Source organism: Semicossyphus pulcher, unplaced genomic scaffold (assembly GCF_022749685.1).
Source record: "Semicossyphus pulcher isolate SPU_LCO1_2020_fin unplaced genomic scaffold, fSemPul1.0.p SCAF_30, whole genome shotgun sequence".
Lineage (NCBI taxonomy): Eukaryota > Metazoa > Chordata > Actinopteri > Labriformes > Labridae > Semicossyphus > Semicossyphus pulcher.
In genome coordinates, this window is record NW_027211705.1 from 1,798,457 (window position 1) to 1,820,000 (window position 21,544).

Consider the following 21,544-nt stretch of genomic DNA (forward strand, 5'->3'; position numbering starts at 1 on the left):
TATAGCGTTTTTCTAGTCTTTGTGCCTGCTGCTGCTTTTACACTACATGTCACATTCACCCATTCACTCACACATTCACCTATGATGGCAGAGGCTGCTATGTAAAGTGCCCAACTGTCAATCAGATATCACATTCATTCCCGGTGGCATAGCCAACGGGAATGAATGTGATATCAATTTGGGGTTCAGTGTGTTGCCCAAGGACACTTCGACATGTAGCCTGAGGGAGCTGGGGATCGAACCTCCGACCTTCCCATGGAAAGACGACCGACTCTACCACTGAGCCACAGCCGCCCCTTCTAACATTGGAAGGAAATATAGAGGAAAGTACAAATCAAGTTACGGAACACATCCCAAAAGAACAACACATGGTAGGAAGAAGGTGGTGCCTCGGTGGGACGAGGAATGCAGCAAAGGTGTTAATGAGCCAAACAAAGTATTCAGAGCCTTGAGGAAAAATACTGTATGTCACAAGAGAAACTCATAGAGCCAAAGGAAAGGGCAGTGGCTCGTAGAATAGTTAAATCCACAAAAAGAGGACATGGAGATAATTCTGTTCAACCGTTGGCAGGGGAGTAAAGTTAGGGGATGTCTGGTCCATGTTTAAACAAAGTGGGAAAAGAAAGTCCAAAAAACTCAGCATTGACTGGTTGGTGAACAGGGACTGGTTGGTGGGACTGGTTGGTGGAGAGGGACTGGTTGATGGGACTGGTTGGTGGAGAGGGACTGGTTGGTGGGACTGGTTGGTGGAGAGGGTCTGGTTGATGGGACTGGTTGGTGAAGAGGGACTGGTTGGTGGGACTGGTTGGTGGAGAGGGACTGGTTGTTGGGACTGGTTGGTGGGACTGGTTGGTGGGACTGGTTGGTGAACAGGGACTGGTTGTTGGGACTGGTTGGTGGAGAGGGACTGGTTGTTGGGACTGGTTGGTGGGACTGGTTGGTGAACAGGGACTGGTTGGTGGGACTGGTTGGTGGAGAGGGACTGGTTGGTTGGACTGGTTGGTGAACAGGGACTGGTTGGTGGGACTGGTTGGTGGAGAGGGACTGGTTGGTGGAGAGGGACTGGTTGGTGGGACTGGTTGGTGGAGAGGGACTGGTTGTTGGGACTGGTTGGTGGAGAGGGACTGGTTGGTGGAGAGGGACTGGTTGGTGGGACTGGTTGGTGAACAGGGACTGGTTGTTGGGACTGGTTGGTGGAGAGGGACTGGTTGGTGGGACTGGTAGGTGGAGAGGGACTGGTTGGTGGGACTGGTTGGTGGAGAGGGACTGGTTGGTGGGACTGGTTGGTGGGACTGGTTGGTGAACAGGGACTGGTTGTTGGGACTGGTTGGTGGAGAGGGACTGGTTGGTGAACAGGGACTGGTTGGTGAACAGGGACTGGTTGTTGGGACTGGTTGGTGGAGAGGGACTGGTTGGTGGGACTGGTTGGTGAACAGGGACTGGTTGGTGGAGAGGGACTGGTTGTTGGGACTGGTTGGTGAACAGGGACTGGTTGTTGGGACTGGTTGGTGAACAGGGACTGGTTGTTGGGACTGGTTGTTGGAGAGGGACTGGTTGGTGGGACTGGTTGGTGAAGAGGGACTGGTTGGTGGGACTGGTTGATGAAGAGGGACTGGTTGTTGGGACTGGTTGGTGGAGAGGGACTGGTTGGTGGGACTGGTTGGTGAAGAGGGACTGGTTGGTGGGACTGGTTGATGAAGAGGGACTGGTTGTTGGGACTGGTTGGTGGAGAGGGACTGGTTGGTGGAGAGGGACTGGTTGGTGGATAGGGACTGGTTGTTGGGACTGGTTGGTGAACAGAGACTGGCGATGTCAGATAAAGAAAAAGCAAAAAGTAGGGCATTTGCTGCACTCCCTAGTGGTGAGCACCTCGATGATAGTCGCAGGCAGCAGAAAATGAAAATGTCAGGGAAAAGAGAGATGATGATATGTCAACACTGGATGTAGAAATGACAATGTCTGAATTAAAAACAGTCTTGCAAGGTACTGGTTATACAGCTCCAGGACAAGACCAGCTGTGTTATGCAATGTTTAGGCAGCTACCAGTGGAAACTCTGAACTAGTGCTAAGGCTATTTAACAAGATCTGGAGGGAGGGAGAAATAACTACACTGAACAAAAATATGACACAAACACTTTTGTTTTTGCTCCCATTTTTCATGAGCTGAACTCAAAGATCTAAGACTTTTTCTATGAACACAAAAGGTCTATTTCTCTCTAAATCCGTGTTAGTGAGCACTTCTCCTTTACTGAGATAATCCATCCACCTCACAGGTGTGGCATATCAAGATGCTGATTAGACAGCATGATTACTGCACAGGTGTGCCTTAGGCTGGCCACAATAAAAGGCCACTCTAAAATGTGCAGTTTTATCACACAGCACAATGCCACAGATGATGCAAGTTTTGAGGGAGCGTGCAGTTGGCATGCTGACTGCAGGAATGTCCACCAGAGCTGTTGCCCGTGAACTGAACACGGCTCGAAGAATGAACAACAGTGTGTGGGAGTTGGTGTGTTTATCTCCGAGTTTAAGATCTCCATTTCCAAAAGACTGTCTGATCAGTTGTCTGTATATACAGCAGAAATAGTGGCTGCCATGATCGGTCTGCAGTGGGTCGAAGAGGTCAGATCTGATAGAGTGGTGATATGTACAGACTCATTAGCTGTATTGTAAAGCATACAGTCAACAACATCCGTCAGAGAAGATTTACTCATTGAACATTCCCATAGCTTACTGAGACTTCACAGAGGTTGTATACACTTACAGTTCTGTTTGGTGCCAGCACATGAGGGATTGAAAGGGAATGAGTGTGCAGATAATCTAGCAAAAGGGGCATTGCAAAAAGAAACAGTTCCACTTCTACTTGGAAAGGGAGAAGGAAAGTCAGTGTCTAAGAAGAGAGGAATGGAGATATGGCAGAAAAGGTGGGAAGAAGAACAGAAAAGAAAGAGGTATTATAAAATACAAAAGTTAGTCAGAACAAAGATCTTTAAAGAAAGGAACAGAAGGGAGGAAATCATCAGAACAAGACTCAGATTAGATCACACAGGATCAAATGGCACCGTGTATATGTTCGGGAAAATAAACAGTGACAAGTTTACAAACTGTGGAGTTCAAGAAACTGTGGAACATGGATTACTGCAATGCACCATGTGTGAAGTGGAAAGAGAAAGGTTGTATGATGAAGTCAGAGAGATGGCACAGCAGTGAATGGGACACAGAAGGAGAGGGGGTGAGAGCCACCAGCAGGGCTCAGGCTCGATAGGGAGAATATAAGAAGCTAGTAATCTGGAACGATGTTACACACTCTTGTACAGTAGGAAGCGGAATGCACCTCAAGGTTGTTTGCGATCCGCCAAAAAACCGAGAAAAGAAGAAACCTGATCCTCCGATGCGACAGGGGGCGGTATACGCCCAAACGTTGTTACCGCTATCAGCCCAAAAACACGTAGAAGAAGAAGAAGCTGATGGCGCGCTGCTGGATGTAAACAAAGATGTTTTGTTGTGTTCGGGATGCTCCGCTGTGTCCGTTTAACATCCTGATGTGAAGATGTGAAGAGGAGGAGGAGAAGAAGAAGAGGAGGGTTCACCTGCGCTGACACAGACAGGTTCAAACACGGCGAAACATGCCAATTGCACCGCCGCATGCTAACAGAGCTAACAGAGCTAACACGGCTAACCCTTCAGCATGTAAACTAATATGACTGAACAACTTATCAAACGTACCACTAACACTGTGTCTACGCCATGTTTACACCCGTGTAGTGCAGCTGTAGGGTGAGATAAAGAAACGTTGTTGCCCCTGAGGGGCTGTTCCGCTGCCCGGGACAGACTCGGGGCTGTTCCGCTGCCCGGGACAGACTCGGGGCTGAGGGAGTCAAATGAAAACTAACCCGGGAAACAGCGAGCAGAGCTGAAGCTAGAAATAGAGACGGGCTGAGACTAACTCACACAAAAGGGCTTCTGTCAGAAACTACCTGAGAGCAGGTGATCTGTGTTTCCATTCTACACACCATCACACACAAGCACGAACAACATCGGAGTAAACTGCCTCCTGTCTTTGCTTCTTATACTGCGGCTTGATTGACGATCGAACACAGGTGAGCTCACCTGCTGCACGGAGGAAAAGCAGCATCTGGAGCACACAGGAGAGAGAGACGTCACAGGAACCTGTAGAACAAAGATGATCAATAACATTGATGAGAAAACAGAGAGGAAGCAGCCGGTCATATTATAAACAATGAATATTACAGAAATGAACGAGGCAGGATGGTAGGACTGTAGGATGGTAGGACTGTGTATGTCTGTGCTGGACAATAAAGTTTTATTCTGTTTGTTCTGTCAGATCCAGATTCACCTCCTCATCCAGTCAGAACCAGTCCAGTCCGGTGTGACCTGATCCGGTCTGGTCTTCGTGGTCCAGGTGGAGATGGCGGGGCGGGGGCGGGGCCGTAGGTTGATGAGCTTCAGCGTGGAGGCGGTCGGCATCAACAGAGGAGACAGTTTACCTCCATCCATCCAACAACCTACACCTCTGTTTCCTGTAAGAAACACATACACACATACATACACACACACACACACACACGGAGCAGTGCAGTCTGTAGCCTCTTTCCCACTGGTCTAAAAACCCGCTAACACGCGGCTTCTTTGCTTAGTGTGAAAGGTTACAATCAGCATTCAGACCCGGGTAATTATCGCCTCGGCTCCAATCGGCATTGATGGGAACACAAAACCTGCGTTGACACGCTAATCTCCGCCCCCTCTCCGGCGCGATGCTATGCTCCGGCAGTAACTTCGGCGACTCCTTGTCATCTCAGCTACAAACTCCGCCCGTCTCCGTCCGAGCAGCGCTCGAACATCGTTCCAGATTTGTCGCGCCGAGTTTGATAAACAGACTGAATGAGTAACAGAGACAATAAAGACGTAACCACTGTCACATCTTCACTGGTTACTAACCCTGTCTCCGGTTTGTGACGTCAGACGGTGACGCAGCAGAAAGGTGTACTTCACTGGCAATGGGAACAGAGACAATCAGCTTCTATAAGCGGGTCTTCCCGGATCTGAAAAACCTGCGTCAATGCTCTAATTTTGGTGGGAAAAGGGGTCTGGGACCTGTAGTTCACTGTGTGTTTGTTGTGCAGGTGATGGAGCAGAAGCCCCTCCCCCTGACAGGTGGGGAGGAGGCGGAGTATCTGTTAGCTCTCAAACAGGAGTTCAGAGGAGCCATGAAGAGTCTGCCCTGCTTCATCCAACCAGCTGCAGCTCACAGAGGTCAGAGGTCACCACAAGCACACACACACACACACACACACACACACAGGTCATTAGTTGTTAGAATCAGCAGGTACTTTTATTGTGAAAGTCTCATGTACTTCCTGTCAGATGTGGAGAGATACTCTGATAAATATCACAGCAGCGAGCAGACGGAGCCGCCGACGGACTGGACTCCAGGTCAGACTCCTCCTCCTCCTCCTCCTCCTCCTCCTCCTCCTCCTCCTCCTCTTCCTCCTGCTCCTCCTCCTCCTGCTCCTCCTCCTCCTCTTCCTTCTCCTCCTCCTCCTCCTGCTCCTCCTCTCCTCCTTCTCCTCCTCCTCTTCCTTCTCCTCCTGCTCCTCCTCCTCCTGCTCCTCCTCCTCCTCTTCCTTCTCCTCCTCCTCCTCCTGCTCCTCCTCTCCTCCTTCTCCTCCTCCTCTTCCTTCTCCTCCGCCTCCTCCTCCTGCTCCTCCTCCTCCTCTTCCTTCTCCACCTCCTCCTCCTGCTCCTCCTCTCCTCCTTCTCCTCCTCCTCTTCCTTCTCCTCCTGCTCTTCCTCCTGCTCCTCCTCCTCCTCCTCCTGCTCCTCCTCCTCTTGTATTACAGTATGATGATCTACTATATGAGTATTTCAGTGTGACTGCAGTCGTGTCTTTGTTGTTGTTCCAGATTGGAGGAGGTTTCCTAAAGAGCTCAGGACAGCCTGCAGAGACAGTGAGGACACACACAGACACACACACACACAGGACACACACAGACACACACAGACACACACAGGACACACACAGGACACACACAGACACACACACACACACACACAGGACACACACACAAACACACACACACAGGACACACACAGACACACACACACACACACAGGACACACACAGACACACACACACACACAGGACACACACACACAGGACACACACACACACAGGACACACACACACACACACACAGGTGTCTCAGCAGTCACTGACAGGTGATCGGAGGTGTGCTGATGCCCTGCTTTGTGTCTGTCAGGTGCCGGTCGCCGCGCTGACAGAGCCCCGTCGGCTCAGAAGAAGAAACGAGTCAAAGAGAAAAAGGAAGTTCTGCTCAAACTGGAGGTGAGACAAGAAGCAGCTCTACTTCCTGTTCCTGTATCAGGAAGCAGCTCTACTTCCTGTTCCTGTCTCTGGACTGCATGTCAGAGAGTTCAATCTTAAACCGTGTCCTGTAATTTGTGTAGTAATTCCACCTTAATAACCCTTTCCACCTTTACATGTGTGCGGTGTCAGACCCTGGAGAAGAAGGAGGAACAGGGGAACTCGGGGGAGGAGGAGGAGGAGGAGGGAGAGGAGAAGAAGAAACAGGAAGAGGAGGAGGCAGAGGGAGAGGAGGAGTACGATGAAGAAGAGTTTGAAGAGGTGAGCGAGTCTTCTTAAGATGACACTTTTATGAATGAGGTTTGGTTTGCATTCACTCACACCGTCTCACTCTCCCTCCTGCTGATGTCACTGCTGTGTGCTTCCTGTCGCCCTGCAGGAGACGGACTACGTCATGTCGTACTTTGATAACGGGGAGGAGTTCGGAGGAGACAGTGACGACAACATGGACGAGGCTATTTACTGAATCAGCAGCACCTGTTTTTATCACTTTTTACAGCTGGTTTTATCAGGGTTCAGACTGTGTGTGTGCGTGTGTGAGCGTGTGTGTGTGTGTGCGTGTGTGTGTGTGCGTGTGTGTGTGTGTGCGAGTGTGTGTGTGTGCGTGTGTGTGTGTGTGTGCGTGTGTGTGTGTGTGCAGAGGAGCCGTCCAGCAGCTGTTTGTTCTATGAACACGACGAACGAATGAAAAGGTTTCTGTTCTGTCGAACACAAACGTCCTGAGGAGAAAAGTTTTTGTGCATCTTTGAAGCTTTTTTAAACTTTTGTATTTGTGTTTTTGTTTTATTGTTCTGATGAAAAAAGAAAAAATGTGTTGATGATAAAAATGTTGATCACGACGAGTTAAAGATGTGAAATCTGAAACAGGAAGTGTCTGTGAGCGAACAGACAGAACGATCAATAAAAGATAAACATGTCGTTATGATTCAGTGGAACGCGTGTTTGTACCACGGACTGTATAAAAAGATGGCCGACATGACGGCTCCCTAAAAGTGAAGCCAAACCCTCTCTAGCGCCCCCTGCTGACTGGCTGCAGTATAGCTCATAGAGCCCGCCTCCTCCATGTTAACAGATGGGACATGAGTCAAACTATATAATCTAAATACACGCCAGATTATTTTTTCTGTCATTATAGTTAGTTCTTATCAGCTGATTTACATCCAAGTGTTAATTTTTCTGACAAGTTTATTTTTAATTAGTTATTTGATGCTGTCAAAATGATGATTGACAGCTCTGTTGACAAATTCGGCTCCTGCAGCCGATCAGTTCCAGGTGAGCAGAGCGGAGGACGATCCGCGAGTGGAGCCGTAACAAAAACAATCACTACAGTCACTGAAGTTTCCATACCTGTGAACTTTAACCTCAGACCGTCACAAGAAGCTGTTCAGCTGTTAAACACGCCGGCGTGCGGGATCCTTGCTGTAAGTTAAGTGTGTGTTTGGGTTAGCGGAAGTGGCTACGGCCGCTTCACTCGCCGATCTCTACTGCGCAGACTCTGGCTCCGTATGACGTCACCATCGCAAGATGGCAGCGCCTATCACAGGGCTGTTTTGGCATCAATTACGTACAATGGGAGCAGATGGAGACGCGTCGTCCATCTATATATACAGTCATTGGTGTGTACTGAAAGCATCGATGTCTTCATATTAGCCCCTCTCAGCTGTGCTCACCGCTGAACCCGTGCAGCAGTCAGGGTAGGCAGACCCTTGTGCTCGGGCGGTTGGCAACAGCTGGATTGTGAATGGGCAGGAGATGGCAGAAGGAAGTGACGGATCAGGAAGTGAGATGGGAGGAACTGAAGTGGCTGGCGGGAAGGATGATGGTTGGAGTTTGATGGGGAAAAGAAGAAGCGGATAGTGAAGGAAGTGTAACATCAACAGCAAAGCAGAGTGAGGAGCATAAAGTTAACATCAAACTCTCTCAGGACGGTGCGTCTTTCGGTGAGTGGAACCCGATTCAGTTGACGAAATCAATACACCAGCTGATAGGAGAAATTAAGAATGCTAAAGTGTTGCGTAATGGATCACTGCTGATCTTCTGTAGGGATAGTGCACAACAAGGAAAGGCCATAAGACCAAGATCAACGGTAAAAGTGTGCAGTGCTCAGTACCTGAAGACAGGAAACCGACTAGAGGAGTCATTTCAGGAGAACCTACAGTCGTATCCGCAGATCAGATCAAAGATAACGTGAAGGGGTCAAAAGTGTTGGAAGCCAGACGGTTGAAAACGACCAGAAATTGAGAAAAATGCGATAGCTTGTCCGTAATGATCAAATTAAATGAGCCCAGAATACCAAGTAAAATGTACATAGGATATATGAGCTATGAGGTGAGGCCATATATTCCTCCTCCACTGCGATGCTTCAAGTGTCAAAAGTGTGGTCATGTAGCGGCAATATGCAGAAGCAAGCAAAGATGCGGTAGATGTGCAGGGGAACATGAGTATGGTAAATGTAAAGAAGGAAGGAGAGTGGAGGAGAGCGTACTTCTGCTTATGGAGGGTGTGAAGTAAGCAAGAAAGCGACTGAGGTACAGACGGTCAAAATCTCCCAGGGGGTTTCATATGCAGAGGCACTGAAGAAAGTAAAGGTGGTGCAGCCAGGGGCCGTTGAACCAATGGGAGTAGAAAGTAACAGCAGACCTTGTGAAGGATGTACTAAACTGGATATAAAGGAGGATACGCTGATCGTAGGCAAGAATGATTTTGTGATGTTCATGGTTGAGGCGATCAATTGTTCGGCACAAGCGAGCAGGAAAACGGAAAAGATTCAGATTATTGTGAGAGCAGCTGAGAAATATCTTGGACTTAAGGGGACAAGCTGGGAAGCAGTAGAGCAAATGTTAGCTGGAGGAATGTCTCACTCTCAGTCACGGACCGGTGGACCTGCATGGTCTTAATTATACTGCAGTGGAATGCTCGGAGTCTTCTCTCTAACGGACAGGAATTTAAAAAGTTTATATCAAACTTTAGATAAACCTCATGTAATATGTGTTCAAGAGACATGGTTAGAACCACAATGGGACTTTGTTATATATGGGTACACAGCAATACGAAATGAGAGGGACACTGGGAAAGGTGGAGGAGTGGCAAAGAACAAGAATCCATTGTGATCAAAGTCTGGACAGGAAAAAGTAATATAACAATAGTCAATTACTATAACCCATGTAACAGACTGAGCATTGATATACTGAGTAATGTGGGCTGATAGAAGGGAGAGTAGTATGGTGTGGGGACTTTAATGCTCACAGCACATTATGGGGGAGCAAGAGTTCAGATGTTAATGGATCAGTAATAGAGGAGTTTATAGATGATATGAGTTTGGTGTGTGTCAATGATGGAAAGGGCACAAGGTATAATAGCTCACAGAACACAGAAAGTGTAATTGATCTGACACTCACATCCGCTTTAATTGCAGGTGTAAGTACTTGGGAAGTGTTAAACCGGTCAGCGATAGGCAGTGATCTTTATCCAATAATGATCAAAATTGGAATTGAGATATATCAAGAGCAGGGAGTAAGAACACCGAGGTGGAAGCTGGATGAAGCAGACCGGGTGGCGTTCCAATCATTAAGTGAAATTAGGTGTGTAAAACATATGGAAGCGAATGTGACAAACGTAGAAGGAACGAACAGGAAAGTGAAAGCAGCGTTGATACAGACAGCAGGAGAAAGCTTTCCAGAGAGCAGAGGAAACAAACGGAGAGAGAGTGTGCCATGGTGGGAGGATAACTGTAGCAAAGACATAAAGATGAGAAACAGAACATTCAGACAGCTGAAAGCTCAGCATACATTAGAAACAGTGATTCAGTACCAGAGAAAATAATAAGATCAGTAAAACGAACATACTGGAGGAAATACTGCAATAGAATCGGGAGAGAAACGCAATTAGCAGATGTATGGGGAATGATAAGGACAATGAATGGCATTAAGAGGAACTTTGAGATGCCAGTGATGCATAGTAATAACGTCACAGCAGTAAGTTCTGTAGAAAAGGCAGAGCTCCTAGCAAAGACGTTTGTGAACGTTCACAGCTCAGAAAATGTATCAGGAAAAGTCAAGCAGTGTAGAGACAATACCCTCGCACAAGATGAAGGGTTACAGAAAGAAGGACTTCATCAGGTGAAGACCGAGATCTGCCATTCACTCGATTCGAACTGAGGGGAGCAATTTTAAAGGCACGACAAACGTCACCAGGGAAAGATGGTGTACGCTACAGTATGTTGGCTCACATGACAGACAATGCACTTGAAGCAGTATTAAGACTATTTAATAAGATATGGGACACAGGTAAACTCCCGTCAACATGGAAGGAATCAATCATAATACCAATATTGAACCAGGTAAAGATTCATCCAATCCCTCTAGCTATAGACCCATCGCACTTACGTCACAGTTAGGAAAAACGATGGAGCGGACGGTAACAGAGAGATTAATGCACTTTGTAGAGAGCAAAAAACCTTTTTCAATTTGTCAAAGTGGATTTCGTAAGGGAAGAGGGACGAGGGATCGTGTGTGATGTCTAGAATCAGAAATAAGGAAAGCACAGACCAACAGAGAAATGGTGAGAGCTGTATTTCTTGACGTTGAAAAAGCATACGATATGTTGTGGAAAGAGGGACTCCTTATCAAACTTCATAAGTTAGGGGTACGTGGGAAATTATTCAATTGGGTATCAGATTATCAGACTTGTATGGGAGAACAATAGAAGTCAAAGTGGGTACCGAGTGTTCAAAAAGTTATCAGGTGGAGAATGGAGCACCTCAGGGAAGTGTCTGCAGTCCGGTTCTGTTTCACATTATGATCAGTGATATTTTTGAGAATGTTGAGAGAGGCATAGGGAAGTCACTGTATGCTGACGATGGAGCGTTATGGATAAGAGGGAGGAATAAGGAATATATACAGAAGAAACTGCAGGCAGAAACTGTGAAGGTGGAGCAGTGGGCAAATGGATGGGGCTTTAAGCTATCAGTTACAAAGACACAAGGCATGTTTCTCTAGACGACACAAAGATATTTCCCTGAAATTATACGGGCAAACTATTGAGCAGGTCAGGGTCATAAGGTCGTTAGGAATGTGGATGGATGAAAAGCTGACGTGGAGGCATCATGTAGAAACAGTAAGGGATAAGTGCAAAAAGGTCAACAATCTCTTAAGATGCCTGTCAGGCAGAGACTGGGGAGCAACCAGAACATCACTGCTGAACATATATCAGGCCATTCTGAGAGCAACATTAGATTATGGATGTATAGGGTATTTATCAGCAGCAGAAAGCCATCATAGGAACCTGGATGTGCAGCAGGCACAGGGACTAAGGATATGCAGTGGAGCTTTTAAATCCTCTCCAGTAGCAGCCATACAAGTAGAAATGGGTGAACAACCGTTAAGGATCAGAAGAATGAAACTTCTGTTAGCGTATTGGGTAAATCTTCAAGGGCATGATACATCACATCCAGCTACAGCCATCCTGGAGGAATGCTGGGAGCATAATGACTCTAATGTTACAAGCTTTGGCTGGATAGGAAATATAAAAGCAGAGCAAGCAGGTTCGGCTCAAATACAATTCAGTCCGACAGTCCCATACTCACATACCCCCCCCCCCCGGTTATTTATAGAACCATCAGTACATTTTGAAATACAACAACAGCTGAACAAGAAGAAGCAAGTCTCTCCCGGGAGGGCAGCTGAAAGTTATCTGGAAAAACACTTCTCAGACAACACAATGATTTTCACCGATGGGTCAAAAGACCCGATACTGGACGAACAGGAGCTGCAGTCTACATTCCACAATACAAAATACACATTAAGAAAAGGACCACAGATCAGTTATCAGTGTATGCAGTTGAGCTTTTAGCCATCAAATTAGGTTTGGAGTGGATAGAAGGAAATAACTACAGGAATACAGTAATAGCATCAGACAGTTGGGCAGCACTCACAAGCATCAAAACCATGAAATCATGCAGACAAGATCTTATAATCGAAATACATAATACACTAAACAGAATAACAAGAGGGGTTTGACTGTCTGCTTTATTTGGGTTCCTGCCCATGTAGGAATAGAGGGGAATGAAGCGGTAGATATTCTGGCCAACACTTAAATCACACACTGTAGACATAGAAACTCCGTTAGGTAGGGCAGAGGGTAAATCAATAATTAGGAAACATGTGGGAAAAGTATGGCAAGAATACTGGGACTTTCAAGATACAGGAAGACACCTTTATAATATACAAAAACAAGTTGGGGTGGTAAGAAGGAAGGGCAGGAGCCGGAGGGAAGAGGCAGTCATCACACGACTCAGGATAGGGCACACAGGACTGAACAACACACTACAGAAAATAGGTAAACACCCTAATGGCAATTGTGACCACTGTGGTCAGTCTGAATCGGTCAAACATGTTTTGTTGGAGTGTAGAGCGTACGAGGAGGAAAGGAGGGCACTGATTACGGCAGCAGAGAAAGCCAAGGTATGCTTTAATATAGAGAGAATATAAACAGAATAACCGTCAGTTAATGATTTAAAAGAAACAAAGAGGATTTAGTTTCCTCGTTTCTGGTCTGTTTTGTTCGTATTCTATTTTTGTCATTTAATTTAAAAAAAAAATTTTTTTATTATTATGTTTTACTTTTCTGCCAATCTACTGCTCCACACTCCAGTCCAGTAGGTGGCGGTAATGCACCTTAAGTCGGTTGCCAATCGCCAATAAAAACCAAAGAAGAAGAAGAAGAAGAAGAAGAAGAAGAAGAAGACCCTTGTGCTCACCACATAGTGTTAGACGAGGGCGGTGGTCAGTGTCCCACAAGTACCCCACAAATCAGTCCCAAAGCTTCCTTCTCAGTCTGGGAGTCGTTTGTTTCAGCCGGGTTGATGTGCTTCATTTCTTATCCCGCTGACGAGCCGATCACGTAGTGATGAGTCAAGGTTAGGGTTAGGGTTAGGCCGTGGTTCATGTCTTAATCTGGTCAATTCTTCCAAACTGGGCCATTGTACTCACTCGTACCGACACCGAGTGTCCGTCCTCCAGGAGAACATTATCGTGGTGTGTTGATGGAGCGGACACTTCGTGAAGTTCAGTTGCTTTCACGAGCCATTTCACACACTGACACAACACAGCACACGCACGCTACGATACCTGAACAGAGCTGTATTTAAAACACTGGATCACTTTGTAGCAATAGAATACAAAACAACATCGTGGTCCATACAACACGCATCAACATGACAGGAGGCGGCAGACTGAGAGGACGCCAAGTCCACTGAATTAAAGTTATCTTCAATCAAACTTATGATTCATGTGAATGAACACACGAGGAGGTGAGATCATCTCAAAATGATGACATGTCACTTCACCTGTGGGAACTCCTCGTGCCTCTGAACTGTCCTGCTGTGATGCTGTTGATGAGTTTGAGGAGTGTGTTAGTCCACAGGTTTGTGTGCTTCACACGTTACAGGCTGCTGAGACACAACGAGTGGAGACTACAGTGACACGAATACAGACCAGGTAAAGGAAACAGAACGTAACATAACATAGAGCACCTTTAATGTCACACAGGCCGCCGAGGTTTGAAGTCACATTTAGAGATGCACTCCAGGTGTTCTCAGGTGCTCGCACTGATGCTGCTGAAAGCTGCCTCGTCCTGACGCCCGTGCTGCTTCACACACTGTAAACATCTTAATGAGGTCACATTTGTCACCTGTTCTCCATGTTTTTATGACTGCATGAAACAGTACAGTGAGAAAGTATCGGGCCAGAGATGCGCTCTTTGTAGTCCATCACAGGTAGATTGTAGTTTTTTACACAGCAGAACCACGTGACATCATCAACATCCGCCCAGTGTAAGAGCAGTCTGGTCCTCTGAGCACCGCAGCCGTCTTCTCCTTACTCCTCGATGGAAAACGTCATGAGGTGAAGGAAAGGTGGGACGAGAAGTGGTTCGACCGCAGCCGATTTCAATCTGATGTGTGCAAATAAAGTCAGCAAGTCCACCACCAAAAGCACCACCAAAGAAGAACTCAGATCTGTGCTGGGCCCAATCCCAAATCAGCCCCTGTCCACACCCCTCCGTTTGCGCGTTCAGTGTAAGTGGGCTGTTACAGGCCTACGAACGCCCTAGCAGGAAGTTCGAGTGCAAGAGGAGAACGAAGGAAACGACGGAGAAATGTAAAAGTTCCGTCTTTCTTTTTTCGATCTAGCACTCGCACTCTGTTTTCCTCACGCCGACTTCACATCGTCAGACTGTGTGGTGTCAGAAACATGACGCCTGCACAGCCTACATGGAAATAACTTAAAATCATTCTCATGGTTTTAGATGTTCTGTGTTCACAGGGACGGCGATCCTCGTCTCTCGCAAACGATGGAACAGCATAGCAGCCGTGCAAACAGGGCGTCTGTCGGTTGCCATGGTTTACGGCTGCTTTGTTTTTCCGGTAGCTGTGAGCGTAACTGGATTTGGAGTGACACTTGGTAGTGAAGTGGTCGTGAGTAGGGGCTGATTTGGGCCCTGGTGTGAGACTTCACTGACTCTGTGTTCTGTCCTCTAGCGCCCCCTCAGGACAGGCTGTGCATGGTCGTCTCCTGGACATTTCAGACTGTGAGGATGTGAGGAGCTGTGCAGCCTGCAGGGGGCGCTGCTGCAGCTCTAAAAGGTTCCTCTCCGGTCTGATCCTGTTTCTGTTCACAGTGAGTCCACCAGGACAGAAATACCCTCAGCCCGTCTGTCTGTCTGTCCACCTGTCTCACCCTCTCTTCCAGGAAATCCAGGATCTGATCCACCTCTGTGTCCGTTACATATTACATTACATACGCTCTTATTTTGGAAAGACTTTCTATGAAACACATTTCCTGTTCTGGCAGCTGTCACTCTGAGAGAGAGACTTAAAATGAGCGCTAAACTGCAGCTTGTTGTTCTGCTGTGACCTTTGACCTCCTGTCTGTCTGCACAGCTAACATTAGCATTAGCTTGTTCTACATGTAGAAACAAAAAGAGGAATCTGAGAGGCTGGACAGAACACCTCGACCAATCACACGCAGCCTGGACTCAACTGTCAGCCAATGAGAGAGAAGACAGAATGAAGGAAGGAGGAGAGAGGGAGAGGAAGAGTAGAGAAAGGAGATGAGAAAGGAGGTGGAGGAGGAGAGGACGAGGAAGAGGAGGATGAGGAGAGGACGAGGACGAGGTGGAGGAGGAAGAGGACGAGGAGGACGAGGAGGACGAGGAAGAGGACGAGGTGGAGGAGGAGGACAAGGAGGAGGAGATAAAGGTTGCGTGACTGTTACATGTTCCTGTTCACACATGAACATTATCACCTAAATATATTCATAAAAAGGGAAACATGAATATATTGATATTACATATACATACATATACATATGTATGTATATATAAATATACAGTATATGTTTACTGTCTGTCCTGTCTGCTGCTGTGTTGTTGTCAGAGGTCAAACTGATGGACAGCTGCAGTCACAGTAAACAACAGAGTTGCATTACACACACACACACACACACACACACATACACACACACACACTGTAAGTACAGTCTAAACACACACACACACATACACACACACACACACTGTAAGTACAGTCTAAACACACACACACACACTGAATATTATTATAGTTTATGTTTCTCACAGGCTGAAATGTATATATATTTATATATGTCTGTTTTATATGCTGTGTGTGTGTGTGTGTGTGTACGAGGGGTCCTGTTTTATTTGCAGCCTCTGATCCCGCCAGCTGACGACGATCCAGCCTCTGGGCACAGCTGTGAACATGTCGGCGTGTAGCCGGCGCTCAGCGTGAAACGACTTCCAGACAAGTCTTCCTTCTCCGCGTGCGGCGTCGTTTATAGAAAAGAAACAGATGTTCTTGTGATCGACTTTAATTAACGGCTCTTCAGTTTGCTGAAAGAACAACATCATGATGCAGATTAGGAACAACATGAAGCTTTGTCGGGTCTGTCCTCACGAGGAGAAGAACACTACTGTAACATGAGACGGAGGGCGCAGCCATCATTTACGATGCATTCGAGGAAGTCAGAAAATCTGAATGCTGAATGTTTTTTGCGACACAGTTTCAAGGGAATTTATCTCAAGCTGAATTTTAGATCTAGAACAGACGGTTAGCTGTTAGCTGTTAGCATGTGTCTGTTTATAGAGATTAAGGAGAAGCAGAGAGCCGCTGATGGAGCCGTTCTGCCTGCTTCTTCCACACAGACTGTTTCTCCTGCATACACTGCCGCTGATACGTGATTGGTCAATATTACTCGGACTACAAGCGTACTACGAACAGAAAGTGGAACATATCGTCTCAAAGCATATCGTAAATTTGATAGGCTTGTAATTCATGTCGGCGTTAATGACTCCCGGTTACGCCAAACGGAAGTCACTAAAATTAATGTTGAGTCGGTGTGTGCATTTGCAAAGACGATGTCGGACTCCGTAGTTTTCTCTGGACCCCTGCCCAATCTGCATTCATCCCCCTTTGGATGGTGCAGCTCTTTTGTCCCGTAGTATGGCTAAGTTTGTTAGTCGTAAAAATTGACAATCATATTGATTTACTCTCTTTAACTGAGACTTGGCTGTGTCAGGAAGAATATGTCAGCTTCAATGAATCCACTCCTCCCAGTCATCTTAATACTCATATTCCTCGAGACACTGGTCGAGGTGGTGGAGTGGCAGCTATCTTCAGTTCTAGTCTTCTAATCAACGCTCGACCCAAACTTAGTTTCTGCTCTTTTGAAAGCCTTGTTCTGAGTTTTTCACACCCAGCCTGGAAAACTTTACAGCCTGTTTTATTTGTGATCGTATACCGCCCTCCTGGCGCACACATTAAGGGCCGGTTTCACAGACAAGGCTTTGATTAAGCCAGGAGTAGGCCTTACTAGTTAAAACAGGAAATTCAAGTGGCTTTTATGAACGTGGCCTAAGTTTAGCTTAGTTAGTCGGTGACTATGGAGTCCTGGAGTCGGGTAAGTAAGCCTCAAAGAGAACAGCAGGGCTAAGCCTCATTAGGTTAAGTACGAGCGCATGCTGTTGGTCTAATGGTGCTCAGAAAAAGGAATCAAAAAACAGCGTGACTGGTGTGAACCTGGAGATGAAACAACGGCAGAGGCAAAGAGAACTTGTTCGACATACTTCAGTGAGTAACACAACTGTGTCAAACCATCCAGTAAGGGAAAGTAAAAGCCAGTGTTGAGTAGGTTCAAGTTAAGGATTGATTATCACCGTGGGCATCGCGTCAGAATGCATCAGTCAGCCAGGAAACTTCAGATCCGTTTAAGGTTTATTTTCTTCAGAACTGTAGTTCAAATAAACGGGGAGCAACAAACACACATGGGACGTCTCAAATCTGAAACCATAGAAACACTATCAGAACTTTAAATGTCAGATTAGATTCACTGTCCTGTAGCATGCATAGATACACTTCTCCGAGTAAATTCATACGGACAAAGAAAAACTGAAAGTAGGATTAACACCTCTTACCATGTTGAGCTGCCGCCCTGTGGAGGGAGAAACAAGGAAATGAACAAAGGGAAGTGAGGGAGGTGATGAGGGGAAGTGCTGAAAGGTAACAAAACAGTGATCTTTACTACAGACAGCGTTCACTGAGCAACACAGGGAGGGTGGCTGGGCTGCAGTTTGCAGTAAATTCAACACAAATGAAAATATGAGAAGACAAGTTCAACTTCTTGTGAGATGTGTTTGTGGTTGTTAGTGTTTCACTAAAGGTTTAAATGAGATCTTCCTTCACAGACTCTAAAGAAGCTTGAACAGAGAACGCAGAGATCAGAAGAGAGCGACACACCACATGATGACCGGCTCAGCTCAGACCTGAGCACACATGACGAATGCTCCACAGACAGTAAACCGTGTTCCTGTCTGTGTCTTTATTCGTCCTTCATACTGAGGACCAAATGAGTTTATTGCTTCTGATGGAGGATTTTAATCAACACAAGCTACGGCCTTCATGTCCTCTCTCACACACTATCACATGTTAAAAGTAAACTAATCCAGAATGAAGACGCTCCATATTTAAATCTCTTCTGGTTGTGCTTCAGTGTAAAAGCATCTCTGTATGTAAGTCCTTGTTGGTCACTGCGGCCTCAGCCATGGGCACACCTGAGCTTCCAATGGAGGATCGGGAGTGCAGCTTCAGGTAGCTGTGCAGCACTGCGATCACACTTATCCACAAGTACTCGTCTGTCTGGCCTCTGAGGTGCATGTCTGTCTTCATTTAAATATTCAGAATAGTCCATGCTTCTTCACAAACAGGCCTAAGCAGAAGTTAAACCTGCCTCTTTGAAGGATTCATTTACGCTTCAGTTTAGTCCGAGAGAAGAAATCAGTTTAGTTTAATCCAGAACAGGCTGAGTCTAGAAGTCTGTGCCTTTAGTCTGGGACTAGGCTTAAGCCTAAACCCTGAAACTGGCCCAAAGAGTTTTTATCAGATTTAGTCCTGAGTTCAGATAAAATATTTATCGTAGGGGAGTTCAATATTCATGTAGATGTTGATAATGATAGTCTTAGCATGGCATTCATGTCTCTTGGTTTCGCTCAAAGTGTAAACCAGCCTACTCACCGCATCATCAGATCACTATTTAGTAACATTCGATGTCCTGTTAACCGACTACTCTCCAGTTAACAAACATGTACTCACAAGATGTTTGTCTGATAGGACTGTAGCTAAATTTAAGGAAACAATTCTTTACCACATCTGTTTCCTACAGAAAGCTCTGATGCTAATGTTAGTCCCTCTCAGCTTGATCAGTTTGTTGATAGTCCTGCAGGTTTGCTGAGAAGTACTCTAGACTCGATTGCCCCCTTAAAAAAGAAGATTATTAAACGACAGAGGCTAGCTCCATGGTATGACTCAGAAACTCGTAACTTGAAGCAAATGTCGCGTAAATTTGAAAGAATGTGGCGATCCACCAAAACAGAAGAGTCTCGTTTACTCTGGCAAAATAGTCTTAATAAATACAGGAAGGCCCTACGGCATGCTCGAGGTGTCTACTACTCCTCCCTCATAGAAGAACATAAAAACAATCCCAGGTACCTTTTCAGCACTGTAGCCAGGCTGACAGAGAGTCACAGCTCCACTGAGCCAAGTATTCCTATAGGCCTCAGCAGTGATGATTTCATGAGCTTCTTTAATGACAAAATCCTAAAGATTAGAGACTCTGTAACCTCCTGCCGTTACCTGGTGCAGATGTATCTTTGGAAACTGCTCACACACCTGATGTTTACATTGTTTTTCTCCAGTTGACCTTCCTGAGCTAAATTCTCTGATATCTTCGTCTAAACCATCAACCTGTCTTTTAGACCCGATTCCAACCAAGCTGCTTCAGGAAGTCTTTCCCTCAATCAGCACTTCTTTACTAGATATGATCAATATGTCTTTATCGACGGGCTATGTACCCCAGCCTTTTAAACTAGCTGTAATTAAGCCACTTCTTAAAAAGCCTACCCATGATTCAGGCACCTTAGCTAACTATAGACCTATATCTAACCTTCCTTTTATCTCAAAGATCCTTGAGAAAGCAGTCGCTAATCAATTATGTGACTTTCTTCATAACAACAGTTTATTTGAGGACTTTCAGTCAGGATTTAGAGTCCACCACAGCACTGAGACAGCACTGAGAGTTTGATCTACTTCCTGCTTCAGACAGAGGACTTCTCTCTGTACTCGTCCTGTTAGATCTTAGTGCTGCTTTCGACACGATAGACCATCACATCCTGTTACAGAGACTAGAACAGTTAATGTTCATTACAGGATCTGCACTAAGTTGGTTTAAATCTTATCTATCAGATCGATCTCAGTTTGTTAATGTTCATGATGTGTCCTCTATGCACACCAAAGTTAGTCATGGAGTTCCACAAGGTTCTGTGCTCGGACCGATTCTTTTTACCTTATATATGCTTCCTCTGGGTAATATCATGAGGAAACACTCCATTAATTTTCATTGTTATGCAGATGATACTCAATTATACTTATCTATGAAGCCAGACGAAACCAATCAGCTATCTAAACTAGAAGCATGCCTTAAGGACATAAAGATCTGGATGACTAGAAACTTTCTGCTACTTAATTCAGACAAACTGAAGTTATTGAGCTCGGCCCAAAACACCTTAGAGACTCTTTCTCTAATGATATAGCTGCCCTAGATGGCATCAGCCTGGCATCCAGCACTACTGTTAGGAATCTGGGAGTTCTGTTTGATCAGGATATGTCCTTCATCTCCCACATAAAACAAATATCAAGGACAGCCTTCTTTCACCTTCACAACAAACATCAGACACATCCTGTCTCAACACGATGCAGAAAAACTCGTCCATGCATTCGTTACTTCCAGGTTGGATTATTGTAACTCGTTACTATCAGGCTGCCCTAATAAGTCACTAAAAACTCTGCAGCTGGTACAAAATGCTGCAGCACGTGTGCTGACAAGAACTAGGAAGAGAGAGCACATCTCTCCTGTATTAGCCTCTCTGCACTGGCTTCCTGTAAAATCTAGAATAGAATTTAAAATCCTTCTTCTTACTTACAAAGCTCTTAATGGTCAGGCACCATCATATCTTAAAGAGCTCATAGTGCCATATTACCCCTCTAGAACATTGCGCTCCCAGGATGCAGGCCTGCTTGTGGTACCTAAAGTCTCTAAGAGTAGTGTTGGAGGTAGAGCCTTCAATTACCAGGCCCCCCTCCTCTGGAACAATCTACCAGTCAAGGTCCGGGAGGCAGACACCCTCTCTTCTTTTAAGAGTTCAAACTTTCCTCTGTGATAAAGCTTATAGTTAGGCCTGGCTCAGGCTGGGACCAGCCCAGAGTTATGCTGCTATAGGTTTAGACTGCCGGGGGGATCTGACATACCAAGCTCCTCTCTCTCTCTCTGTCTGTGTGTGTGTTTCTCCCTCTCTCTCTCCCCCCCTCCCCCCCCTCTCTCTCTCTCTCCCTCTCTCTCTCCCCCCTCCCTCCCTCTCTCTCACTCTCCCTCTCTCCCCCACTCCCTCTCTCTCTCCCTCCCTTCCTCTCTCTCTCTCTCTCCCTCTCTCTCTCTCCCCCCCTCCCTCTCTCTGTCTCCCTCCCTCCCTCTCTCTCTCCCCCCCTCCCCCCCCTCCCTCTCTCTCTCTATCCCT

General features: G+C 46.2%; 1 protein-coding gene across 2 annotated transcripts; it reads left to right on the plus strand.

Annotated features, from left to right (window-relative positions):
- Positions 1 to 3,336: 3,336 nt before the first annotated feature.
- polr3glb (RNA polymerase III subunit GL b) lies at positions 3,337 to 7,331 on the plus strand. Of its 2 annotated transcripts, none has more exons than XM_069679133.1 (8): positions 3,337 to 4,100; positions 4,346 to 4,543; positions 5,145 to 5,274; positions 5,386 to 5,454; positions 5,925 to 5,969; positions 6,282 to 6,367; positions 6,539 to 6,667; positions 6,786 to 7,331. In XM_069679133.1, the coding sequence occupies exons 2-8, from the start codon at positions 4,430 to 4,432 to the stop codon at positions 6,870 to 6,872; spliced, it is 660 nt and encodes a 219-aa protein (XP_069535234.1). In that variant the 5' UTR covers positions 3,337 to 4,100; positions 4,346 to 4,429; the 3' UTR covers positions 6,873 to 7,331. The 2 variants fall into 2 exon arrangements, with proteins under 2 accessions (XP_069535234.1, XP_069535233.1); XM_069679132.1 differs by having other exon boundaries at positions 3,337 to 3,608.
- Positions 7,332 to 21,544: the final 14,213 nt, after the last annotated feature.